General features: G+C 50.0%; 7 protein-coding genes across 7 annotated transcripts; 3 read left to right on the top strand and 4 right to left on the bottom strand.

The window, feature by feature from the left end:
* Positions 1 to 3,466: 3,466 nt before the first annotated feature.
* On the bottom strand, positions 3,467 to 5,362 carry Aud_009705 (peptide MFS transporter; the record flags this gene model as incomplete). The annotated part of the gene is made up of 3 exons (XM_043294554.1): positions 3,467 to 4,836; positions 4,898 to 5,229; positions 5,328 to 5,362. 3 exons carry the CDS (start codon positions 5,360 to 5,362, stop codon positions 3,467 to 3,469), a joined length of 1,737 nt encoding a protein of 578 aa, XP_043150489.1.
* Positions 5,363 to 10,366: 5,004 nt separating this feature from the next.
* Aud_009704 (eukaryotic translation initiation factor 4E) lies at positions 10,367 to 11,237 on the bottom strand (the record flags this gene model as incomplete). The annotated part of the gene is made up of 3 exons (XM_043294553.1): positions 10,367 to 10,837; positions 10,899 to 10,970; positions 11,028 to 11,237. The coding sequence occupies 3 exons, from the start codon at positions 11,235 to 11,237 to the stop codon at positions 10,367 to 10,369; spliced, it is 753 nt and encodes a 250-aa protein (XP_043150488.1).
* Positions 11,238 to 12,076: 839 nt separating this feature from the next.
* Aud_009703 (Mpv17/PMP22 family protein) lies at positions 12,077 to 12,845 on the bottom strand (the record flags this gene model as incomplete). The annotated part of the gene is made up of 5 exons (XM_043294552.1): positions 12,077 to 12,120; positions 12,178 to 12,483; positions 12,564 to 12,669; positions 12,722 to 12,776; positions 12,835 to 12,845. The coding sequence occupies 5 exons, from the start codon at positions 12,843 to 12,845 to the stop codon at positions 12,077 to 12,079; spliced, it is 522 nt and encodes a 173-aa protein (XP_043150487.1).
* A 518-nt stretch (positions 12,846 to 13,363) lies between these two features.
* Positions 13,364 to 14,376, top strand: Aud_009702 (40S ribosomal protein uS5; the record flags this gene model as incomplete). The annotated part of the gene is made up of 3 exons (XM_043294551.1): positions 13,364 to 13,624; positions 13,796 to 14,053; positions 14,119 to 14,376. 3 exons carry the CDS (start codon positions 13,364 to 13,366, stop codon positions 14,374 to 14,376), a joined length of 777 nt encoding a protein of 258 aa, XP_043150486.1.
* Positions 14,377 to 16,207: 1,831 nt separating this feature from the next.
* Aud_009701 (cytochrome P450) lies at positions 16,208 to 18,173 on the top strand (the record flags this gene model as incomplete). Its single annotated transcript, XM_043294550.1, has 4 exons — positions 16,208 to 16,601; positions 16,674 to 16,708; positions 16,770 to 17,585; positions 17,634 to 18,173. 4 exons carry the CDS (start codon positions 16,208 to 16,210, stop codon positions 18,171 to 18,173), a joined length of 1,785 nt encoding a protein of 594 aa, XP_043150485.1.
* A 423-nt stretch (positions 18,174 to 18,596) lies between these two features.
* Aud_009700 (uncharacterized protein) lies at positions 18,597 to 20,111 on the top strand (the record flags this gene model as incomplete). The annotated part of the gene is made up of 3 exons (XM_043294549.1): positions 18,597 to 18,714; positions 18,812 to 19,550; positions 19,607 to 20,111. 3 exons carry the CDS (start codon positions 18,597 to 18,599, stop codon positions 20,109 to 20,111), a joined length of 1,362 nt encoding a protein of 453 aa, XP_043150484.1.
* Positions 20,112 to 20,451: 340 nt separating this feature from the next.
* Positions 20,452 to 21,576, bottom strand: Aud_009699 (opsin family protein; the record flags this gene model as incomplete). The annotated part of the gene is made up of 5 exons (XM_043294548.1): positions 20,452 to 20,533; positions 20,593 to 20,727; positions 20,780 to 21,267; positions 21,317 to 21,383; positions 21,434 to 21,576. 5 exons carry the CDS (start codon positions 21,574 to 21,576, stop codon positions 20,452 to 20,454), a joined length of 915 nt encoding a protein of 304 aa, XP_043150483.1.
* Positions 21,577 to 21,791: the final 215 nt, after the last annotated feature.

The raw sequence follows: 21,791 nt of genomic DNA, 5'->3' as shown, positions 1-21,791 counted from the left end.
TCTGCCAGAATTGTCCCTCGCTTGCACATTGATACAATCGTAGTTCAAAAGCAGCCTCACTGCATCCAAATATCCGTTCTCCGTGGCATAGTGTAGGGCTCATCCATATAAACGCAGTGCTTTCCGGAACGTCAAGAAGGCTTCTCGTATTCGATCTCTTGTTCTATCATATGCTGCTCCCTAGGAGACTTAGCAGCGTTTTGATTGTGCAAAGTGGAGGGCGGTCTTTCCTGAGCAGTCGGTCCCGTAGATAGCGTCTTCTGCGAGACGCTTCATTCCTGGTGTCTTGAATCCATTACTGTGAACGAACGGGCAAATGGTAATGCACTCGGCCTCTTCGTGGGACATTCCGCGAGCCACTTATTTCCCAATCTGCAAGGGTATATTGCCGGCGATCGCAGGTCTTCCCATTGGCTTTGACGTCGGCTTTGTGTTCGAGGAGTAGATAGACAAGGTTCTGATAACCCATTCCAACAGCGTGATGCAACGGCCCTTATTTGTCGTTTCTGACGCATTGATGTTCCAAAACTCGGCGCGCTAGGAGCTTCCTCATATCGTCCCGGTGCTCATAGTCTCCCAGGCCATTAGCTGCACATGTCCGGTGAAGTAGTGTATCGGAACCATTGGCCACTGAACCAGGGCCGCGCCTGACCGCATTTTTCAGTCTTGTGTTAGTCTGTTCAGGCGCTTAGCTGAAACCAACCGTTGGGCAAAGGTCGTGGCTTTACATTCGTATTCCGCAGTGCTGATGATTGGAGAATGCCCTTTCAAAAAGCGAGTAGATTCAGCCACAGTATCCAGGGCTGCTTACTGTCAGCCAGGCCCATCATAGCCTCCTTTCAATCACGCAGCGGTTATGATAAATTTGGTGGTGTACCTGGCTCATGGAGAGTCCGACAATAACTCTTTTGTAGTCACGATCACTCATCATGGTGTCCGACAATCTGCTGCCCTCATTGTCGGCATACGCCATTATTGTAGCCTTTCTGATCAGGCTAGCGACACTCGCTCTTACGGAGCGCGGCTCGAGTATGCTCACCTCCACCTCGCGAAAAGCGCGAACGGCCTTACGATCGTCAGAAGGGACCCGTGGACGGAGGACCTGGGTGGATTGAAGGATGGTCCGATGCACACCCCCCGTGGACGGCGAGCAGTTATCGGATGTCGCTCCGAGTCATCTTGGTGTTCGTCCTCATGGCCGTCCTCAAAGAAAGGCCGCAGCTAGTAGAATATCGGCCCTGACCACGAGCATTCACTATAAGCGGTGCCGTTCTCGAGGTGCAAATCATCAAGCCTGATATCGTGATCTTGCATCTTGCAGTAACTACCCAGAGAGCGTTCAGCAAGGATTACGTCCGACACTTCTGCGAGGATACCCACCTCTGCTCGTAGACCAAAAGAACCTGAGTGTCTTCCAGGCCGGTGATTAGGCTCGTGGTGGATGGGTCGTCGCGCTGGGCCTTGCATCGTACCCCGAGCCGGAGGACGTATTCTTGCCGGTGTACTCTGACTGCGTGAGGTATCACAGCAACCAATGCGGGCGTGCCTTTAGCGCTCAATGGACGGCGTACGGCTTATCTTCGAGAACATTTGGGCGAAGGCCTCCAAGGCTGACGCGGTAGCATACAAGCAGATAACCAGCGCGATCAACGCACTGAATTCGTTCACAAGTATGAGACGGTGTGCGGAGTGGACCAAATTCTCAATATAACGACACCGCTGAATCTTTCTTGGTACAGGATCAGAACCGGATCATTGCACATTTCAACAGACCACCAGGCGTTGAAGATGATGAGAGACAACAACGGAGGTTCCGCGCTGAGTGGCAGCCATTGCTGCGCTATGTGTTGATCGCTGTTGTGAACGGATCAGCCAGATGTAATGCGTACTTTAAGCATCTAGGCCGTGAGCTGGAGCACATTCTCCCAATGGAGGATCTGGAGTCAGCGAGGTTTTACATTCGAGGTTGTTCGCTTGATCTGAAGAATCTGTCTTCTTGTGATGTGAGGTGCTAAGGGTGAAGTCATTGAATAACTTCTGCTGATGAGTTTCGACAAATGCAAGCTCAGAACATTTGCCTTGCTCTCAGGGTCTGCTGGAAGAACCCTAAACGAAGCCTTCCGGAACCTCCATCTAGTGTTGGGTCAACATCAGATGTGTTGCATGTCGTTGACTTGGTGCAACTGTGTCCAATCTCCGAGTTCCATCAAGAGCAGCCGAAGAGAGGCGTGATCGTCAACTTGTCAAAAATGCATCTCGTCAAACGGCCCCCAGAATAGAATTTTCTAATCTCTACATGCTTGAGAAAGGTCAGAAAAGCTTGACTCTAGCTTGACTCCAGTGCTACACAATTGATTCGTGCAAGTCACGAAGTTTACAAGCCGCTGAATTTGGATGATCTGTACTCTGGAGGACTCCCTATTTCCATCTACTAGTACGGAGTACATATACTTAGGTCCTGAACGCAGTGAGACGCCAGACCGCATATCAGCATGCAGAGTTACTGTCAACCAGAATATGCCTTTCATTCCTACTGTGCTAGAAATGGCCGTATGAACCCTTTTTCGGCCTAGTAGTTTGATAGCTAACAGACACACAATGAACACGCTCAAACCAAAGGCATCCATCCCTCCACTAGAGTAGCAACCTACAACCTAGCCAAACTTCAAAGGAATTTTATCTCCCCAGTAAAGTAGGCAACCTCATTACATCCACACACTACTTCCCTCTTGGTTATTTCAAATCCATCAATTCCATCAAATCAACGGAAAACGGCACGCCAGCCATCTTTTTTTCTTGCAGCGCAAACATCGGCCCACCCCAACCAAATAACCACCTAACCAGAACAGGCCTCGACCTCCGAAACCCCCTTATCCACTGAGTCCACCGACCCAGTCCCTGCGTCAAGCTAAGCTTATTCAGTCAGGACATAAGTCACCTTCGTTCCACAAACCCATCCCACGAAAAGACTAATTCCTGAGAGAGTGGGATGGTCTAGCTCTATTTGGACTTGAACGATCATTAATCAATTCCTTGGGTACGGAGTACTTATCAATGGACCCAGGAGCTGATTTGTTATTGTTTTCTGTCATGTTTATTTTGTCGGCCGATTGTAAGAACGGTCGCTGGTGGGCCCACTTGAAGCTGCACAGTCATGGCCCGGTGTAACTGTCTGCTGTCTGCGATCGCGTGCTTGCTTGCCACGTGTAGGACTGTAGTACAGCAGGAGTATGGAGTGGAAGAATGCGGAGAGCTGCTTATTACCGAATACGAGGTGGAAAGACGTCATCAGAACATGTCTCATTTATTTACATCTCATCGCTCAGATCTGCTCAGCAGGTGCTGTTACGCGTGCCCGCGCGAGTCAAAAGTAGACCTCGTCCTGCGGATATCCGAACATTAAGAAGACAAATATTACTATACATTAGAGGAAGAAAAAGGGGGAATCAAGAGGACCTAAACCGGTCTAGTTCTTGTCCGTGTGCACGCGGGGAGGAGGAGTATCCGGGTCGTCGGCGTCGAGCTTGTTCATGTCGTCCTCCTGGGCGTTGAGGTGGTGGAACACGAGCCAGAAGATAATACCGACCAAGAACGAAGCGCAGGCCAGACCGACGAACATCCACAGGATGGCGGGGTCGAAGGCGGCAGGGGTCAAGGCCTCGGCCAGGGCGGAACCGAAGGCGTTGGTGAGCAAATACATAGACTGCACGAACGACTTCATTGAAGGAGGAGCCTTGGTGTAGGCGTACTCCAGACCGGACACGGAGGCGAAAATCTCCGAGATACCGATGAACATGTAGGCAGGGGTCTGGATGGCAATGTGGACATGGTTGCCTTGGGCGGTGCCGTCGATTTTAGAGGCGTCACAGAGAGGGCTGTCGTAGCAAGGACCGGCAGCGTAGATGAGGTGCTGCACAATAGCGGCGTACATCATGGCAAGAGAGGCGACGATGAAACCCAGGGAGATACGAGTGATGGGACGGAAGCGGATGTGGAACCGGCGCATCAGAGGATAGACCAGGGTCTCCAGGAGGGGGATGAAGATAATAATTGAGATGGGATCAAAGTTCTGCATCAGATCGTTGGGAATACCATGGCCTTCCATCTGCGCGGCCTGGGTGACGAAGTTACCAGAGAACTGGCCATAGACAACCCAGTAGATGGGGAAGAAGCAGAAGACACGGCAAGCAACCAGAGCACGCTTGAGCTCATCGATAAAGTGGTCGTCCCAAGGCAGGTTGGGTCTGTTGCCACCATTGGCAGCCTGCCAGGTGGGTTTGGGCGCATCCATGTTGCGGTTGGCGATCATAATTCCGATAGCCTTGAAGGCATCGGTAATGATCGAGCCCTGAGGAGGGCGAACAACGTAGTACTTGCGGCCAACAATGAGCACCAGGGTACCACAGGCGAACATGCATAGACAGAGCAGGTATCCGGACCAGAAGCCAATGTCCCGCTCCATGTAAGGAGTAGCCAGCAGAGACAGAGAGCCGAGGTTGATGCAACCGTAGAAGATCATGTAGATACGCTGGATGGTCAGAGCAGGATCGATGATGACCCGCTCACCCTTCTTGGTGGTCGAGACAGCCATCTTCTTGCGCTTGTACTGATCGGCAATCAGGGGAGCAACGTTACTCTTGATACCACCAGTTCCCAGACCGATGACCAGAATGGCGACAATGAAACCGCCAAGACCAGCACCGTGCTCGAGAGCAGTAGGGATCGAAGTGCAGACCAGGATCAGGAGACCGACCAGGTACACGCCGCAGAAGAGCACGATGGTCTTGTATTTTCCGAGGTACTGATCAGCAATGATGGCACCAAGAATAGGGGTAACTAGACCCAGTGATGTCAGTATATTCGTCCCTGTTTGAAGCTCAGGTATGACATGTCTCACCATAGCACCAGAACTGGAAGAAAGTAGTCAGACCGGTAGCACCCTGGTGACCCAAACCGAGAGCACCGCGACCCTTGCTACCGTCCAGAGGGTTGTTCACATAGTTCTGGAACAGACCCGACATGCCGTAGTAGGTGAAACGCTCGCACAACTCGACGATAGCCACAAGCCAGGCGGAGACGGGCAAGTTTTCGGCGATGTGACGGAGGTTCTTGGCCTCCTCCGCAGTAGGCTCCTCACCATCGGGGGTCTCTAGGGAAGCCTTTTCCACGGCATACGGGTCCTTCTCGTCCAGAACAACTTGGGAAACGACATTGTCCTGCAGATGAGGTCTATTGAAGACAAATGGAGTCAGAAAATTGACACACGTGACAGCGGGCGAGAGATATGGTGAAAAAGGTGTAGGAGTGTGCTGGCAAGCGAGACTTACTGAGTAGCCTCAACCTCGTGATCTCTGGTAGACATTTTGCAAAGAGAACCAAGCAATGACTGCCCGAGCCGTGTGGGAGGGAAGGAAGTTGAAGGGCTTGTTGTGTCCTCACGAGTATCGAGCGAAAGAGGAAGCAGAGGAGGGGAGGAGACCGACCTTATACTCGCGCTGGAGGGAGGGAAATGAGGGCCAATGCGGGACTGGTCTTATCTCTGATTCACTGAATCAGGCGAGCCGCGAACCCTCAATTGCGCGATCGGCGGAGATTAAAAAAGTCTCCCCGTCGCTTGTGTGTCTGAGAATCTGTGGACGCTGGACACCGGAAATTGGAACAGTGTGGCAGGCGAAACTGAGAAAGGGAAGGCCGAAATGTCTTGGCCAGCCAGCCAATGTAACCTCATAATCCTCATTTTAGGAGCGAAGATATGACAAGCAGTGTCAAGCATCAGCCAACTAACCATCTGATTGGCTGCGGGAACTGGGCGTCGCTCTTGATCTTTCTCGAAGACCGGTGCCACAAGTTGATTCACCCAATCAGATTGTAAACCCAGTCGGAGCTTACCGGTGGAACCACAGAAATATTTGTTCGCCCTCGTGGCTATATTGGCCACTATGCAAGTTGCTCGCAACCGTACGGAGTACATCCGTTATCAGTAAAGAAATATCCGCAATCAAAGAGTTTTCACACAATAGCCAAAAGAAATCGGAAAAAAGGGAGCAAAAAAAAAAAGGATTTTCTTAATAGTAAATTCAATTCGTGGTTCTGCCTGATTTTTCTCCTCTTTTTTTTATTCCCCCTAAAACCTTTGAATAAAGGCACTTCACTCGCTTGAGGTTTGACGTTCAGAAGCCCGGATATCACTATTCCGCAGATACTGGCCTCGGTTGTTTCTGTGCCGTGGCTTATCCGACTAAAAAGTGCGTGCGTCGAAATGCGAAATCGCCAGTCCTGTTTGTCGGATGATTGGACTGTTATTGCCACCGGGGTTCATTCCGCATCCGGCAATTAGGTAACATAAATGTCGCTGACCAGGGCTAACAGCAGGGTTTCTTCCACCCTGGATGATAAGCACGGCAACTCCCATTCGTAGCATCCAATGAGGGATTGCAATCGTCCAATCGAAGCTTCCGAAGGTCTCATGTTCACTTTTGGACTCGTCCGAGGTCTGGGGTTGACAGTTTTCACGGCCAGTGTCTCCCGTCGAATCTTACATTTCCCCCGCCCCTGTACGGTGGATGATGGATCACCTTGAGACCACTTGATCGTGTGCGCGTGTGTAACCTCGGGGCACCCCGCATGCTAATCATTTCCCAAGACACATTTCTCCCTGTCAGCTTCCATTGATAACCGATTGAATCGCTCAACTCGGCTCGAGATACTGGGAGCTGATTCGTTATGCACCGGTTGTAAGTGGTCAGGTCTCAGGTCTCAGGTCTGGACTTCTCATTGCTGGCTCCCAGCTGGGGGAAGATCCTGTAGCTTGTGAAACTATCTGAGATAGTTCATGCTTCAATGCTCCATAATCGACTCCATAATCCGTTGGTCTTCCGCTTGCAACGTTACCCCAGGTTGCGGAGAGGGGATCATTGATCATCGTATCATGCCCCATTCAATGGCCTTAAACAGCCAATGTCATTGTCGCCACTTTGGCATTCATGCACTCAGTATTTCAACGTTGGATAGTTGTACCAATTCCTGTTGGGATGAGGCCATGCAGTCCGTCTCGTTCTGTCAATCTTGTTCGGCGACTGAGTAGCCAGCGGTCGAGGCGTCAAGAGGTGGAGCTGGAGTGCCATCGGGCCTCCGGTCGGTTCAGACCGCGCAGTCAGAAAGACAATGAAAAGGGGGTCTGATCATTGCGAGGCGTTGCCAGTACCTAGACTCCTGATTATTATTATTATTATTATTATCAAAGTGTCAGTGGGTGGTGGTTGGTTGGATGTCTTTGTTCAAGTCCAACTCTCTCTGGTCAACCACCAAGCAGAGATGTTGTCAATTGAGCAATTGGTGCAGGATGTCTTCCCATCGTTTGCGAAGAAACAAACAAAAAATAAACAATTTAACGCTAAAATCATCAAGAGCCCAGAACAAGCCCCAGTGCCTGGCCAGAGGCAGCGACCTGGCGGGTTAAGTACTCAAGCCTTATCTGCCAGCCCGCTCTCGCTCCGACTTCGCCCTCGAGTCAGAGGACCCGTTCCGTCATCGCTCCGTGCCTCATCGAACTTTAGCTACATAGTAGCCATCACTTCCACCCAATGCAAGAGCTCCTCGTGATATCTCACCCGAATATTCTCTTCGGTGTGTTTCCGCTTTACTGGCTCCAGCGAGTCAAGTCTGGCGGTGGCCATCTTCCACCCCGAAGGGCGCGACAGCTGCCTATCAGCGTGCAGTGAGGCGGCGCAAGCCAACGTTATATTGAGGCAGCAACCAGTTAGTCTCGTGTGCTGAGATTAGACCAATTGGCTCTCTGGGGCAGGGTAGAGTCAACTGCGTACTGAGAAGCCAGTAGCATGTACACACCGACACCGGCACGATGATCGATGGCGTGCTTGTCAGTCGTCAAGACTCCAAGAGTCCCAAGACTCTGGGCTTTCTTGACTTCTTGGCTATGAGTCTAATTCAACGGCAGAGTAGAACACTACATGCCGATCTCTAAGTGATAACATTGCGTTGATTGGATCGGAGTGTACGGATGATGGGGTGCTGTTTTACTCTAGCCTTGAGCATCGGACATATCCTTGCGCACCATGTGGCATTTTGCGATCCGCTCCGATGCAAATTGCAAGTGATCTGCACGTCAGCTATAGAGCTTCGCACTATGGATCCGAAAGACTTGGGGTAGAGTTCTTGACTACACTCGGCGTTGATTCTCCTGTCGACATCTACAAGGCAGTTCACGACTTGGCTGCAGACCTGGCAGCATAACGCCATACTTTACTCATGACCTCAGGGACGGTATACTAAAGGCATGGAATGCATCTCAATGTGCATCTATTGACTCCGTACGGAGCAGGGATACGGAGCACAGTTGACAATGCTTTCATGGGTCCACCCTTCGGACCTCCACCGCGACCAAGATCGTCAAACGTTGATCGTGAGTCATGGCCAGCAGTCTTTATTCATGCCGCTTGTGGGAAGCCAACATCTGGAGTTCGGGTCTTTGGCTCTGTAGTACGGAGCCATGCTGCTCTGCAATCAGCTTGGGTTCACCTGTTGCTCAAGTGTTTCTAGCTATATGCCTGCTTCGACAGCGTTCTCATTCACAGTTCAAAGGGCGGTAGGTGCTTTTTGCATGCTGCAGGCTATTCTCAATATCGCCAGTGTTTGGAGTAGTTGGAGTAAACCCCCCCGGTGAGTCATTATTATATACCGGCCACTGTCCGACATCGGGGAGTGGTAATCACATCAGTTGAAGTGCAACTTTCACCACTTGTAGTTGAAAGGAAAAGAATTTGAGCAGGACATGCTTTGCTCTTGATACCTTAGCAAGGTCCATATGTGCATGTCAGCCTCCCAATTATCGTAATGTCCAAATCCATCCCGCGCACTCCGCTGAGTATACGGTTCTTCAACTCTCTTGCATGAGCCTGGCTTTCCTCGAATACTGAGGGATTGATTAACATGATCACATCCGTTCTCGTATGTGATAACACCTGGTTAGAGTCGGACAGAAAACTGGACGCAGGGCCAATCGTAAGGCTGTTTGGACAAGGCAGCCAAGGAGTGCTCATATTGGTTCAACATATGACACTCACAATTCCCTGCACATATCTTATATCTCGCCATATACCTTGACTCCCGTCTATACGTGGCATAAGCGCATCAAATAGATAGAAAATTACGGCTCCCCAAATACTGATGATGTCTTGCGAATGGTCTCCACCGTAGAGATATATATTATCTCCAGCACGCAAGCACCGTCACATTGAATCCGAACGGAGAAAAACGACACGCAAGACCGTACATACGCGTCAATCTTGTCAAGAAACTCAGACACAGTGTAGAAGGTAGCAATTTACACTTGCTACCGCGACTGTCTGAACATTGACAATCAGTACAAACTAATGTGAACCTGAAAACCTACCCATACACCAACCAAGCTAAAATGGCCTCAGATAGTGAACAAGTAGTAATCGCACTTGGTTTAAGGGTCTACCCTGGAGATGAGAGAAATAAAGAAGAACGGCCACCTCGAAGCTCCTAAGGCACTCTGGGAGTGCGTATATCTGGGTTGAAGGACGACGGAAAAGGGCAAGGAAAGGAAGGGCACGGGGACACCATATTTGGTCCATGATCGGACCAAGGGCCACAGCGATGTAGAGTGAAGAATAGTAACAACGGTACAACAGTCCAGGACGACCAGTAATGGGGCCAGGGTAGGTTGACGGCGATGGAGGAGAATATACCGAGAGGGAGAAGGAGGAAGAAAACAGGACTGGCAGACCTACTCTTTCGTGGAGAAGCAGTTCTGGAAGCCAGGCAGAATTCATACTTAGAATATCAGGCTTCCTGCTGCTGTCTCCAGCATCATTACCTTTACTTCCCGCTGTCGAGATACTGCCTGTTGCGACTCCTATAAACTTCCATCCCAACGAAATTACCCGTGAGAAAGCTCATTCCAAGAACTTTTTAGAAGGGAAGAAGTATGATAACAGAATAATTACTGACGTATTCGGGATTGAGGATCTATAAACTGTTCGAAATCAGGACGGCACTTTAAGTACAATTGCGAAAATAAAGACGCTTTTTTTTTCAACTTTTTTTCTTCCTTCCTTGGACCCAGAGAGATAATGGTATAAGCTCATCAGAAATGCGTTTTGAGGATAAGATACGATACACATCGCCAGTTGCCACAAGAAAGCCATCGAAGGAAAAATGCTGAAAATCCAGATGTGGGGGTCGTCTCCCCGGATATTCTGTCCCTCAAGCTATCACTTCATTCGTCATCGTCCGTAATTACAGAATCATCTCATTAACGCCGAAGAGACGTTCCTCTTGTCAATCGTAAGTCGATATGAGTATCCATGCACATGGCCGTTTAAACGGTGTACTTGGCCTTGGCTCTAGTGCTACCGCTGTGCGCGCTGTCCGTGTGTCCCGAGAACTCGACTACATCGGCTTCCTTCAGGCGTAGCACCTCCTTGAAGCGCCGACCGATGTTTTCGAGGATCTCCTTCCCTTGAGCGGGTGTCCGGCCGTTGTTCTTGTCGCCAGGAATGCTCTTGCCCACTGTCCGTGTCCACAGACCAACACGGTAAAATCCCTTGCGCACATTCACGACCACACCCATAACCTCGTTGTCGCCATCGTTCTCAAGAGTCTCGCCGATAGCTGCCAGTTGAGCGTGCAGCCAAAGATCATCGATCGGTACGGAGCGCTTGTCTTTGAACGAGTATGACCACTTGCCACCGTGCTTATTCTGGGGGTCTTCCCACTCTGGCCTGATGCCCTTCTTGAAGAGATGGTAGTCTGCCTTGAGACCCAATTCAGAAGTCGGTGTGATGTTGTTCTATCCAGTATACCTAGTCAGTATAGGTCACCAGTCAGGTATCGATAATGAAATGACGTACGTAGATACCCCAGAATTCCTCAACCGAGTTGAAAGTCACGACCTCTTTCAACAGGTCATTCCAGTTGTCGCCCTACAAATCAAACGGTGTTAGCGGGTCTACTCTTACACCGCAGGCTATCGGACGTACCTTGCCACTGGGGGGCTTCGTGAACCAGAGAGTCCATTCGTGCATGAGTGGATGCTTCACGTTGAAATTTTCTGGGTCATGGAACACTGTAACAGCGTCGCCATTCGTCTGCTCGGTCTTCTCGGTCTGCTCCTTCTGTTCGGTAGCGACGCCAGGAGCGGTGTTCTCGTCGTTCACCGGTACAGGACCGTTCTCTGAGACTTCAGCCATTATGGTTGTGGTTTATAAATCCGAGAGAAGAAAGAAAATTCGTAAGAGGCTCAGTCGAGCGAACTTTGAGCGCGGGGAAGAGTATGAGAGAGATACGTGAGTTGTCGGAGGGGCGAAGAAAAGACTTGGTGTGAGAGTCAATTTTTGACAGGGTCGCGAGGAAGGAGCGATCCAGAGGCGAAAGTCTGAGAGGGTAGGTGGAGGAGAATCGGTTTATGCGCGGGGATCACGCAGTCGTTTGTTGTCTGCTCCAGGCAGAATCACAGCGGTAGTCGTCTGTTGGCGGTGATGCAGTCTGCGAAAATAATAATGAAGTTTTGAAGCGTTTGGAGATGCCGCAGCTTGAAAAGTGCTACCTTACCCTTTTGGGACTCGCCCCCTTTCTAGGCCTTTAATAGGCTGGCGCCCAGACCTGAACCCTAACAAATAGTTGCTGCAAGCCTCCATATATTTTCAAGCCAATTTTGCTATGAAGTGATATCCTAGTGAATCTAGACATCGATCTAGTATATATACACTTATACTACTCTAAGGTGAAAGAGAGCAGAATCTAAGTTAAATAAGAGTGAAGTTCGCAGGGTCCCCTATGTCCTTGTGAGAAGCTGGCATTATAAATCTTTAATAGACCCCATAAGGACCAGCCTCATAATCCAAGCATCTAAGAATCATAAGCAAATATTGCCGCGCTTGTACCGAGGAAAATCTAAAACACTGCGCCCATACGATGAGTGAATGAACCTTCTATCAAACCAGCAAGAAAAAGAAACCGACCAAAGTATAAATGCCAGTTGTACAGAAAGGGGGTATCGTGACGCGCAATGCTTCAAATGGTAAGAAAGTTATTTCTCGCCGCTGTTGATCAAACTCAATATGCAGTTCCAGCCTGATCCAGACATATTAGCGGAGTGAAAGCGAGAAGATTGAGCTAGACGCAACTCACCTAAGCTGACCACATTGACTACCAAGACCCGATACTCAAGTGGCACAATTGAGAAGTTGACGCCCTGGACTAGAGGCCAGATAGTGAGGTTCGCCTTGTAACTGGGAAGAAAACTGGTACGCCATTTCTCGATGGGGTCCGTGCCTTCCATGATTGCCATTGATGTCAGGAAACAGGTTAGGTGGGTAGGAGTAAAGAGGCCTTGGTCTGCGATAACGCGCGCAACAATCGTAGCTTTGTGGCTCTTCAGAACGACGTTTCGTTGAAGGAAGGCGAACCATGTGGTCGCGGCCGGTCCGAAGATCGCTAGATATTCTTGTTAGCAACACTCTCGTGACTAGGATTCGAGGAAGACGGGTGTTCGCATTCCGAGTACAGGAACTCACCTCCTCCATACAGCGCCATTCGTCCAGTTCTTGCCATGTCGTGCTTATCGAAGCCCTTGCGATCAACAGCTTGCTGCGCCAGAATATCTCCGCAACCAAAAAGCACCTATTCTTCTGTCAACCGAAATCATTTCGAGCGTCGCAGGGAGGAATCATACAGCGCTTGTTACGCTGGCCGTGAGGATGGGCTGCCTAGCCAACTTGGTCTGATACCTAGAATAGATCTTAGCTCCGTCAATTGAACGGCGATGCCGCTTGTATGTAGACGTACCACCGCAACATTTTCGACGTAGAATAGTTATTGGGAGTCCAATTGATACTGACGGCGTTAGAATGAATTTCAGAAAGAAATACCCTCTTTTAAAAAGGAGAAGAAGAAGGCGACAATGAGAACTCCAAGAAAAAGAAAACCATGGCGGAGCAGATGATAAGTATCGAGACTCTCACCGATAAGAAGATGATGATTTAGTAACCGCAGTGCTCAAAACAGGAAAACATGGACAAATCAGCGCCACGCCCGCAAACTATTGGAGAAAAACATCATGAAGGGGAAGCCCACCCGTCACATGATGCGGGTCTAATCGGCTTACCGTATTGGGACTACCCGCTAGGGTATAGGGTTACCGCTCGTAGGGCTTGTTGGCTCGCTTAGCACACCCGCCAGCGAAATTTCCGTAGGGGCCAAAACAGCTGTGGATAGCGAGCAAAGTCAACCTCGACGTCGACAACCCCTCCGAACGACACCTCCCGTCCGTTACACCTCTCCCCCGGTTCATTCTCAATCGCCATCAACATACAAAATGGCTGACGCTCCCCGTGGACGTGGAGGATTTGGCTCGCGCGGTGACCGTGGTGGTGACCGTGGCCGTGGCCGTGGCCGTCGTGGTCGTCGCGGCGGTGCAAAGGAGGAGAAGGAATGGCAGCCCGTCACCAAGCTCGGCCGTCTCGTCAAGGCCGGCAAGATCACCAGCATGGAGCAGATCTACCTGCACTCTCTGCCCGTCAAGGAGTACCAGATTGTCGACTTCTTCCTGCCTAAGCTCAAGGATGAGGTCATGAAGGTACGAAACGAACAATTCCATTTGCGAACATCTTCTAGAGAGCAATTGTGCATGATAAACTCGTGGATTATGGGAAAAGGAAATGGTGTTCTCGAATTTGAATGGATTGGGCGGAATCTGCGCGATATACTGGGATGTAATTGGCAGTTGCTGACGGTTATGAAACTATAGATCAAGCCCGTCCAGAAGCAGACCCGTGCCGGTCAGCGTACTCGTTTCAAGGCCGTCGTTGTCATCGGTGACTCCGAGGGCCACATCGGTCTCGGTATCAAGACCTCCAAGGAAGTCGCTACCGCCATCCGCGCCGCCATCATCATTGCCAAGCTCAGCGTTCTGCCCGTCCGGAGAGGTTACTGGGGTACCAACCTCGGTGAGCCTCACTCTCTGCCCGTCAAGCAGAGCGCCAAGTGTGGTTCCGTCTCCGTCAGAGTATGTTACGATCGAATGCGATAGTTATGTATTGCAGAATATCACATGTCTAACCGCGATTATAGCTTATCCCCGCTCCCCGTGGTACCGGTCTCGTTGCCTCCCCCGCTGTCAAGCGTCTCCTCCAGCTTGCCGGTGTCCAGGACGCCTACACCTCGTCCTCCGGTTCCACCAAGACCCTCGAGAACACCCTCAAGGCTACCTTCCTTGCCGTCGTCAACACCTACGGCTTCCTCACTCCCAACCTGTGGAAGGAGACCAAGCTCATCCGGAGCCCTCTGGAGGAGTTCAGTGATGTTCTGCGCCAGGGCAAGAAGTACTAAATTAGTGCTGTGACGGGATAAATTTGCATGACTGTTTTTGATCGGACTATTTTCCTACGGGTTCCAACTTTTTCTTTTTTGGCTGGAAGAACGGGGATGCTAGACAGGACTTGATTTCGATCACGCTCGGCTACGCTACTTATGGTGTCCATGGATGTATTTATCACGGGAAGGGAAAACAAAAGCAAAATAGCGTGGAGTCAATAAAGCTACCCATTCGCCAGTCATGACCACTAGCTTCTTTCCGTGAACAAACATGAGGAATCATGCTAAGTGCTGGATCATTTCCTCGTACGAGTAGTGGTGATGGAGGTCATTGTTCCTTTCCTAGATCCGAAGCATAATTACCTGCCAACAAGGGCTCACCATTTTCGTAGATTGTTGACAGTCGAAGACAGCACGATAGCACGTGGTCCGATATTACAACTGCAAGGATCTGGATGTCTCGCATCAAGCTCCCTGCTATTAGATGTGGAACCAATATTGATCCACAGAAACTAGACGCTCCATGTATCATTTGCTGTAGTGTGGTGTAATACCAACCCATGCAAGCTCAAGGGTTGGATCACCCTCTTCTGTTTGAATTCCAACGTTTGCGATAGCCTCAGATATAGATCGCTTGCATGTCTGGCTTTGGCAGCTCTTGAAGCTGTAAGGAAGTGTGCCGTGGTATGGTCATTTTTTCGTTTAAATGGATCTAGATATATATCTCTATCATCCCATCCTCTGCCCTGCCATAACCTCTGAAGGATCGATGTATAACCCATTATTATCCTGTCTATCCCCTCTCTCCCCCTTTTCCTTCAATATCTCCGTCGACACAACCGTCTAAACCGATCTTTGCCCTTTTCGTTTCTTTCTAAATCCCTATAACCTTGACATCATGGGCCTTTTCAGTATGAGGCTGCAAGACATTATGAGCAGCTTATTGCTAGAAATAGGTTGTTATATCCTGTCACCGCATCATGCCTCATGATATGAAAGATGTGGATTAGTCTGACACATGTATACTAATATAACTATAGACCAGCCTGCTACCCACGTCGAGGCTATGGAACTTCTCACAGGACTTGCGGGCGCGGCTGTTGACCATCTAATTGAGACAAGGGTCTTGACTCCGTTGACCGAGACGAGGTTCTAAGGCTTGCAGAGCGTCAAGTGGAGGAAGCCTCCTCTCAGGATTACGACTAGTTGTGTTTGAGCTCCCTGTCGTAGTAAAAGGACTCCATGGCAAACAATCAAGTATAATTTGGCTCGCCGTGTCTCTCAGTTCTCCATGTCCCACCTTGGATCAAGCAACACCCGTGTGTTATACAACCTCGGGACAAACTAACCTCGAGAAAGTCATTTATCGCGGTAGTACTGTGTCTTCATAGGATGCCCCTAGCTCAAAAGGGAGATTGAGCGTTCCTTGTAGAGACGGATGCCCCTGTGAGCGGAGATACTGTAGTCTGCTAGACCTCTCAGTGTAGCGCTTGCAAATCGCCTCTCCATGGCGGAAAAAAAGCTGCTGAAAGCGGTCCACTTCTCGAGAACCTAGGATAAGAATCGCTTCATATCTTTATGATTTGTGGAACTTGATGCTTAGTCTGTTGTTGATTAACAACTGACAGTCCAGATCTGTCCAATAGAGATGCCGAACGTGTGACTGTTGTGATAGCCCTGCATCTCCCACGTTGGCGAGCTCGAGCGGGGCGCTTGAGCTCATATCTACTCTCTTTTTCTTTCTAGATCTTTCAGTGAGAGCTCTTACTTTACAACTTGAACATGATACGAGTAAGCTATATGGCACTCTTTATCTTTCAGCTGCAAAGGGTCTGCTCTGCCTGCCATGATCTGGTCTTCAGTACTACTGGGCCTCGCAGGCCTGTATGCTTTTGACTATTTTCGTCGTCTTTTCAAGAACATCCGCCTGGCTCAGTGTACAGGTCTTCCATATACCGTGTTGCCTCTTGCTGGGAATAGTTTGCAGGTGAAAATACTGCTCAGTATTAAATGGCTGCCGTATATCATCAACTGCTGGCTCCCTGGCTGGCTGGCCGATATCATAAATGACGAAACCTATGATTACCGATGGACCGTTAAAGATCGACGTGCAAAAAAGCTGGGGAAAATGTATATGACTGTCACGGCGGAGAATATAGTTTGCCATATTGCAGATGCCTCCCTCGTTTCACAGATATGCAATGCACGTCAAAGCTTCCCCAAGCCGATTTGGCAATATGGTAAGCATCTGGCTTCCGGCCACAAGTCACCTGTGTTATGGGTTCTCGGCCAGGGATTAACGATGCAGACAGGGTTTCTAAATCTGTACGGACCCAATCTCCTCACGGTAGGAGCTGCATTCTTGGACTATGTCTTTGAGACTCTAACTGGTGACTGACTCGGAGTAGTGTGAAGACCAAGCTTGGGCGCATCACAGGCGTCACACAGCACCAACTTTCAACGAGAAGAATAGCGCGCTTGTCTGGGAGGAGTCTATCCGTCAGATGACAGAGATGCTCCGTCACTGGCAGACATCAGGCACATCAGAGAAGTTGCAAGGTTTCGTTGTAGCGAGCACCCGGGGGGATCTCCTAAAATTTAGTCTGAATGTCCTCTCTGGTGCTGGCATGGGGGTGAAACTGCCCTTCAAGCCGTTACCACACGAGTCGACCAACAGCCCCAATGACATGTTCAAAGACACGACAAAGCCTCCAGAGGGATTCAGCTTCACCTTCCGGTCTGCTGTGGCGTACATGAATCTAAGGATCATGACGGTTGTTTTGGCAACTATGGTCGTACCGAGATGGATTCCCAGAGCATTTATTCCATGCCTCAAATCGGACTTTGAAGCTCATAGGGACTTAGAGACTTATTTGCGGAAATTGATCAGCATTGGTAAAGCTGAGAAAACGGCTGACGGCAGCCAAAACTTGATCCAGGGACTGTTATTGTCCAGAAACAAAGAGGCAGCAACTGGGAGCTCGAAAGACACTGGCCTGACCGATTTGGAAATCATTGGGAATATGCATATTTTCACCATTGCAGGGCACGAAACCACGGCAACTTCTTTGCGATTTACGCTGCTACTCTTGGCATTACAGCAGGGCGTTCAAGATTGGCTATACGAAGGTATTCTCGAGGCGGCCCACGGCGAGCCTGAAGACGTCGCTCAATGGGATTATCATCGCATGTTCCCTAAGTTGATTACACCGTTATGCGTGATGGTTTGTCCCCTCCTAGTGATTTGGCACACTATTCTGACCTGAATACAGCTTGAGGTCCTTCGCCTTTACCCCCCTGTAGTGACAGTACCCAAAAGCACGCCCGAAACCCCAAGTCCCCTCAACTATCAAGGCAAGCAGTACCTTTTACCACCGCGAGTCAACGTCAACCTCAACACAAATTGCCTCCACTATTCAGAAGAATACTGGGGCCCAGAGGCTGCAACGTTCTATCCTCAAAGATGGGATGCAAGAAACCAGAACAGTTTTCTAGCAAAGAATGCGTCGACACCAGGACTTGCTGCACCTGGTCTAGAGTATCCTACTATTCACAAACCGGTAAGGGGGGCATTTATCCCTTTCAGCGATGGATTTCGGGCTTGTTTGGGAAAGAAATTTGCCCAGGTTGAATTCATTGCCGCGTTGTCGGTTCTTTCCCGGGATTATAAGGTCGAATTGGCAGACGACAGCCCAGAAGCTCGTAAGGATGCAGAAAGAGTGCTGCGAGAGAGCACCTCAGTGCTGACACTATCAATGAGAGAGGATGTTCCACTGCGGTTTCAGAGGAGAAAGGACCAGCGATGTCAATGAGGCGAGCCTTTGGTCTGAGATTTGAGACGCTTGAGAGACAACTTCGGACAAGGCTTCGTATAGTTTGCTTCATAGCAAGAGATTTGGCTACAATCGGATACTATGATCAAATTTAGAAAGTCCACCGGGAATGATGCGATGGTTTATGATTTGGGTATGGTATATGGGTCTTCGATTGCCCTGGCACACAACAGAAATGGTATTCACTAGTAGCCATAGCGCGCGCCTCGTAGGAACACTGATCAGGGCCTGAAGCGTGTTTTTGTTTCTATCTTTCTTCTCAATCTTCCCGGTGCAGCGGTCTGACACCCGATCTTGCCTGAACCGTGTGCCATCTATCTGATCGCTTTCCATCCCAAAACTCATATTGATCTTGAGGTAGCCCTCAAGACCAAGTCTTGACAAGCATATCTCACTGCTGGAATGGAAACAAACAGAATCGAAGACTTCCCTTCGCACTGGAAAGCAACACTACTCGGGGAAGCTTTCTGGAGAGACGCAGAGCGGTTCAACCAGCCCATCAACGACAGCATCGAAGCCAGTAAGCTCCTCCACCTCCCCGGCCAAGTCTGCCAACAGCGTATCGCAACCTTCGTTCTAGCAATGAAAGCTCATGCGTTGCCAACATAATAATCTAGATCGCAGTTCAACTTTACCTTTACATTTGAGGTTCCCTTTCAACGTGACTCCTGCAAGACTCCCGCCTATTGAGGACGTTGCGAAGGAAGTAGAGGTCGAAAAGAAGCAGCGACGTCGCTTTAGCATGAGCGATGCGCTGAGTTTGAGTTCGTTCAACGCTCGAAGTTCCCTTTCTCAGAGCCGTCTCTTCGACTTTAGCAAAAGCTCGCGCTCGCGCTCTCAATCTCGCTCGCCAACACGAGCCCCCAGTATCTCATCAGAAACCCGCCGTCGGCGCTTCCGCGCTCCCTTCAATATGGCAAGTAGCAGGAGGAACGAGAAGATCGAGTCCGTTCTGGCTACCCCCACCCCCCAGGAGCCAGGAACACCGGCAAGACCTCTCATATACTTCCGCGGCGGAGCAACCTGGAACCACCTCCCAAAGGACCTGACCGCATTAGGAATCGACGTCTTCTGGCCCGTCAAAGAGGGTCAGGAAGTCGAGGAGACCATGCTCAACATTGAAGAAATGGCCCCGCTTTGCCAGTTTCGCAACCTGCGTGTGCTGAAAATCACGGGGATGATGCAGTCGTACCAGAAGTATATCTGGCAGGCCGCCTGGCTCAACACCGATCTCGAGGAGTTAGAGCTGGGGATGGCGCTTGAACCAAGGATCCGCCGCAGGGCTTGTAAGAGATGGCCCTATATCAAGGGCGGCTGGATGCTAGATGAATCGCATTATAGCGAGCCGGTCTACTAGTAAGCTACCTACCCCTCGATTGATTCCAGAGCGAGACTAAGATGCCCCCCAACAGTGGTCACGCAGGTGATGGGACCCTCGACCCCAAAATTGGAGCCGGCGAGTACCTCGACAAGACCGCCATCGAGAAAACCAAAGTCCGCGCCATGGTCATGGGCCGTACACTGAACCGCCTTTCCATCAAGACCTTGACCTTGACCGGCTTCGTCGTCGACGCTGACCCATTCATTCACTGGTTTGACCCTAAGCATCTCAAATGCATAAATTTCAAAGATTTCTGCGTTGACGCCGGCTTCTACCTCCCCTGGCCGATGAGGAAGGTCGCGATCCATTACCCGCTTGATGTATCGACGGACCCAGTGCCCGCTCGCAGGATCGACCCGCTCAGGGAGTTGAAGGTTATCGAGCTAAAGGGCGGGAAGAAAGTTGGGGAGATGCCGTTCCGTGGTTCTGAGAATTTTAAACAGCTTCCTCTGCGCAACCCGTTCCGGAAGAAGTACTCCGTGAAGAAGCAAGACGCAGATAGAGAGATTTGTCAGGGAAGAAAGGCTAGTTATTAACACAACGGTATCCTCTGCCTACATCCTCTGCCTCCCTAACTTGAAATGAGAGATTAAGATTAAAGGACCCGATCTGTTCGACCTATCAAATGTATTATACATTCTTTACCATCATTGATCATCAAAAGCCAGGTAACGATTGAACCGATTATCGCGGATACATTCCACACAAAATAGCAATTCCTCAAAGAGAGAAACAGACACTGATGTATGTTCTCTTCAAAAACCCAGCCAGCCTTTCTTGCTCTCACTAGTGAGGCCTTCGTGATAAGCATTCGTCGCACTTCTGTGCGATTGTTGCTGAACCCATGGCTCATTTGATTCAGGAAGCATTGAATCTTTACGCTCCATCTTCCTCGCTGATTCGAATAGCTCCTTCGTTGCCGATGCCATTAGACCAGAATCCGTCAACATAGAGAGATCTGAGAAGAATTAGTCTGACACACGTCAGGTATGAGGATATTATGAGACATCTACTTACATTCCCTGAGCGCTGTCGTGCGCGAGGATCAACCAGTATCCAAGTAAGCCCTGAGTGAAGATGTCATAGATGGCGAAGACAACGGCCTCAGAATCAACATTCATCTTCAAAGCCAGGGGGCCAGCCGCGAGAGCACTAAATATGTCAGTTACTCACTTCCACATCGCCTCAAAGAGTGGTCACATACACCGGGTAGAGCACTTTGACAACCAAAGTCACACTAGACAAAGCCGCAAAGAACCGTCTAGTCTGTGCATCCTTGTTATTCGCCGCCTTGCCTCCATTGATTGCAACATGGTAAACTGTAGTCAGGTATCCCAGAGCGCTGACAGTGAACCAGACCCATCTGCGCGACGTGTGGCCCACGAAGGTGCCAAGCAGTCCGGAGCCCAGCATAACATAATCAGCCGCAATGGCGACGAGTAGATGCGCGCCAGGAAGGCCCGATACCAACGCCAGGTTGATCAGGCTGAGTGGCTCGGTCACGAACCAGTTTAGGTAGCGTAGCCACAATACCTGGCGGAAGTGATCCTGCGTGGTGTCGGGGACATGCTTGTGGGTGTGCTTGAGAGAGTCGTATTTCCAGGCCATGCCGCTTCCCGTTGCGAGGGCAAGGTAGACGATGAATGAGACGGTGGTCATGATGGAGACCAATGTGTGGAAGACGCGCTTCGACTGCGATGTGTGAGTCTCGGTCCACGAGTACGACAGTTTCAGTACATACCAAAGGCACCCGAGCACTAAGCGTATAAAAGACCAAAGACGAGAGTCCCATGAGAACCGCAACCACCCTGAGCCTATTAGCCATGATTTCGGCGAAATCCTTCAAATAGATGCATACCATAATGTCCGCTTGCCAGTGATTCCAAGTTCCTGGAAGATAGGAGTATCCCCGGGGATGACGGTAGGTATTGGAGCTACTGACGAGGTCGAAGTAGGCAAGGGAAACGGGCGCTTCGTATGAGACAACATCGAGTCGAACATCTTGAATAGTGCAAATTCGCGGTATTGCCTCCAAACTGTGTTCTTCAGCTTCGAGAATTATGGCACTTCCGCTCTTTATAGCTCCAAGAAGGGATGATCAATATCCGATCCGATCTGGCACTGGATAACCAAGTTCGATGATCGACACGTCAAAACGAGATTCGCACCCCGCTAACATCAATTTAAAGAGGAGCTTTCGTGGAACGATTGTCGTC

This window comes from Aspergillus udagawae, assembly GCF_001078395.1.
Source record: "Aspergillus udagawae IFM 46973 DNA, scaffold_8, whole genome shotgun sequence".
Taxonomy (NCBI): domain Eukaryota; kingdom Fungi; phylum Ascomycota; class Eurotiomycetes; order Eurotiales; family Aspergillaceae; genus Aspergillus; species Aspergillus udagawae.
The sequence above is the reverse complement of the archived record's forward strand: the minus strand, read 5'-3'. Positions and strand labels throughout refer to the sequence as shown.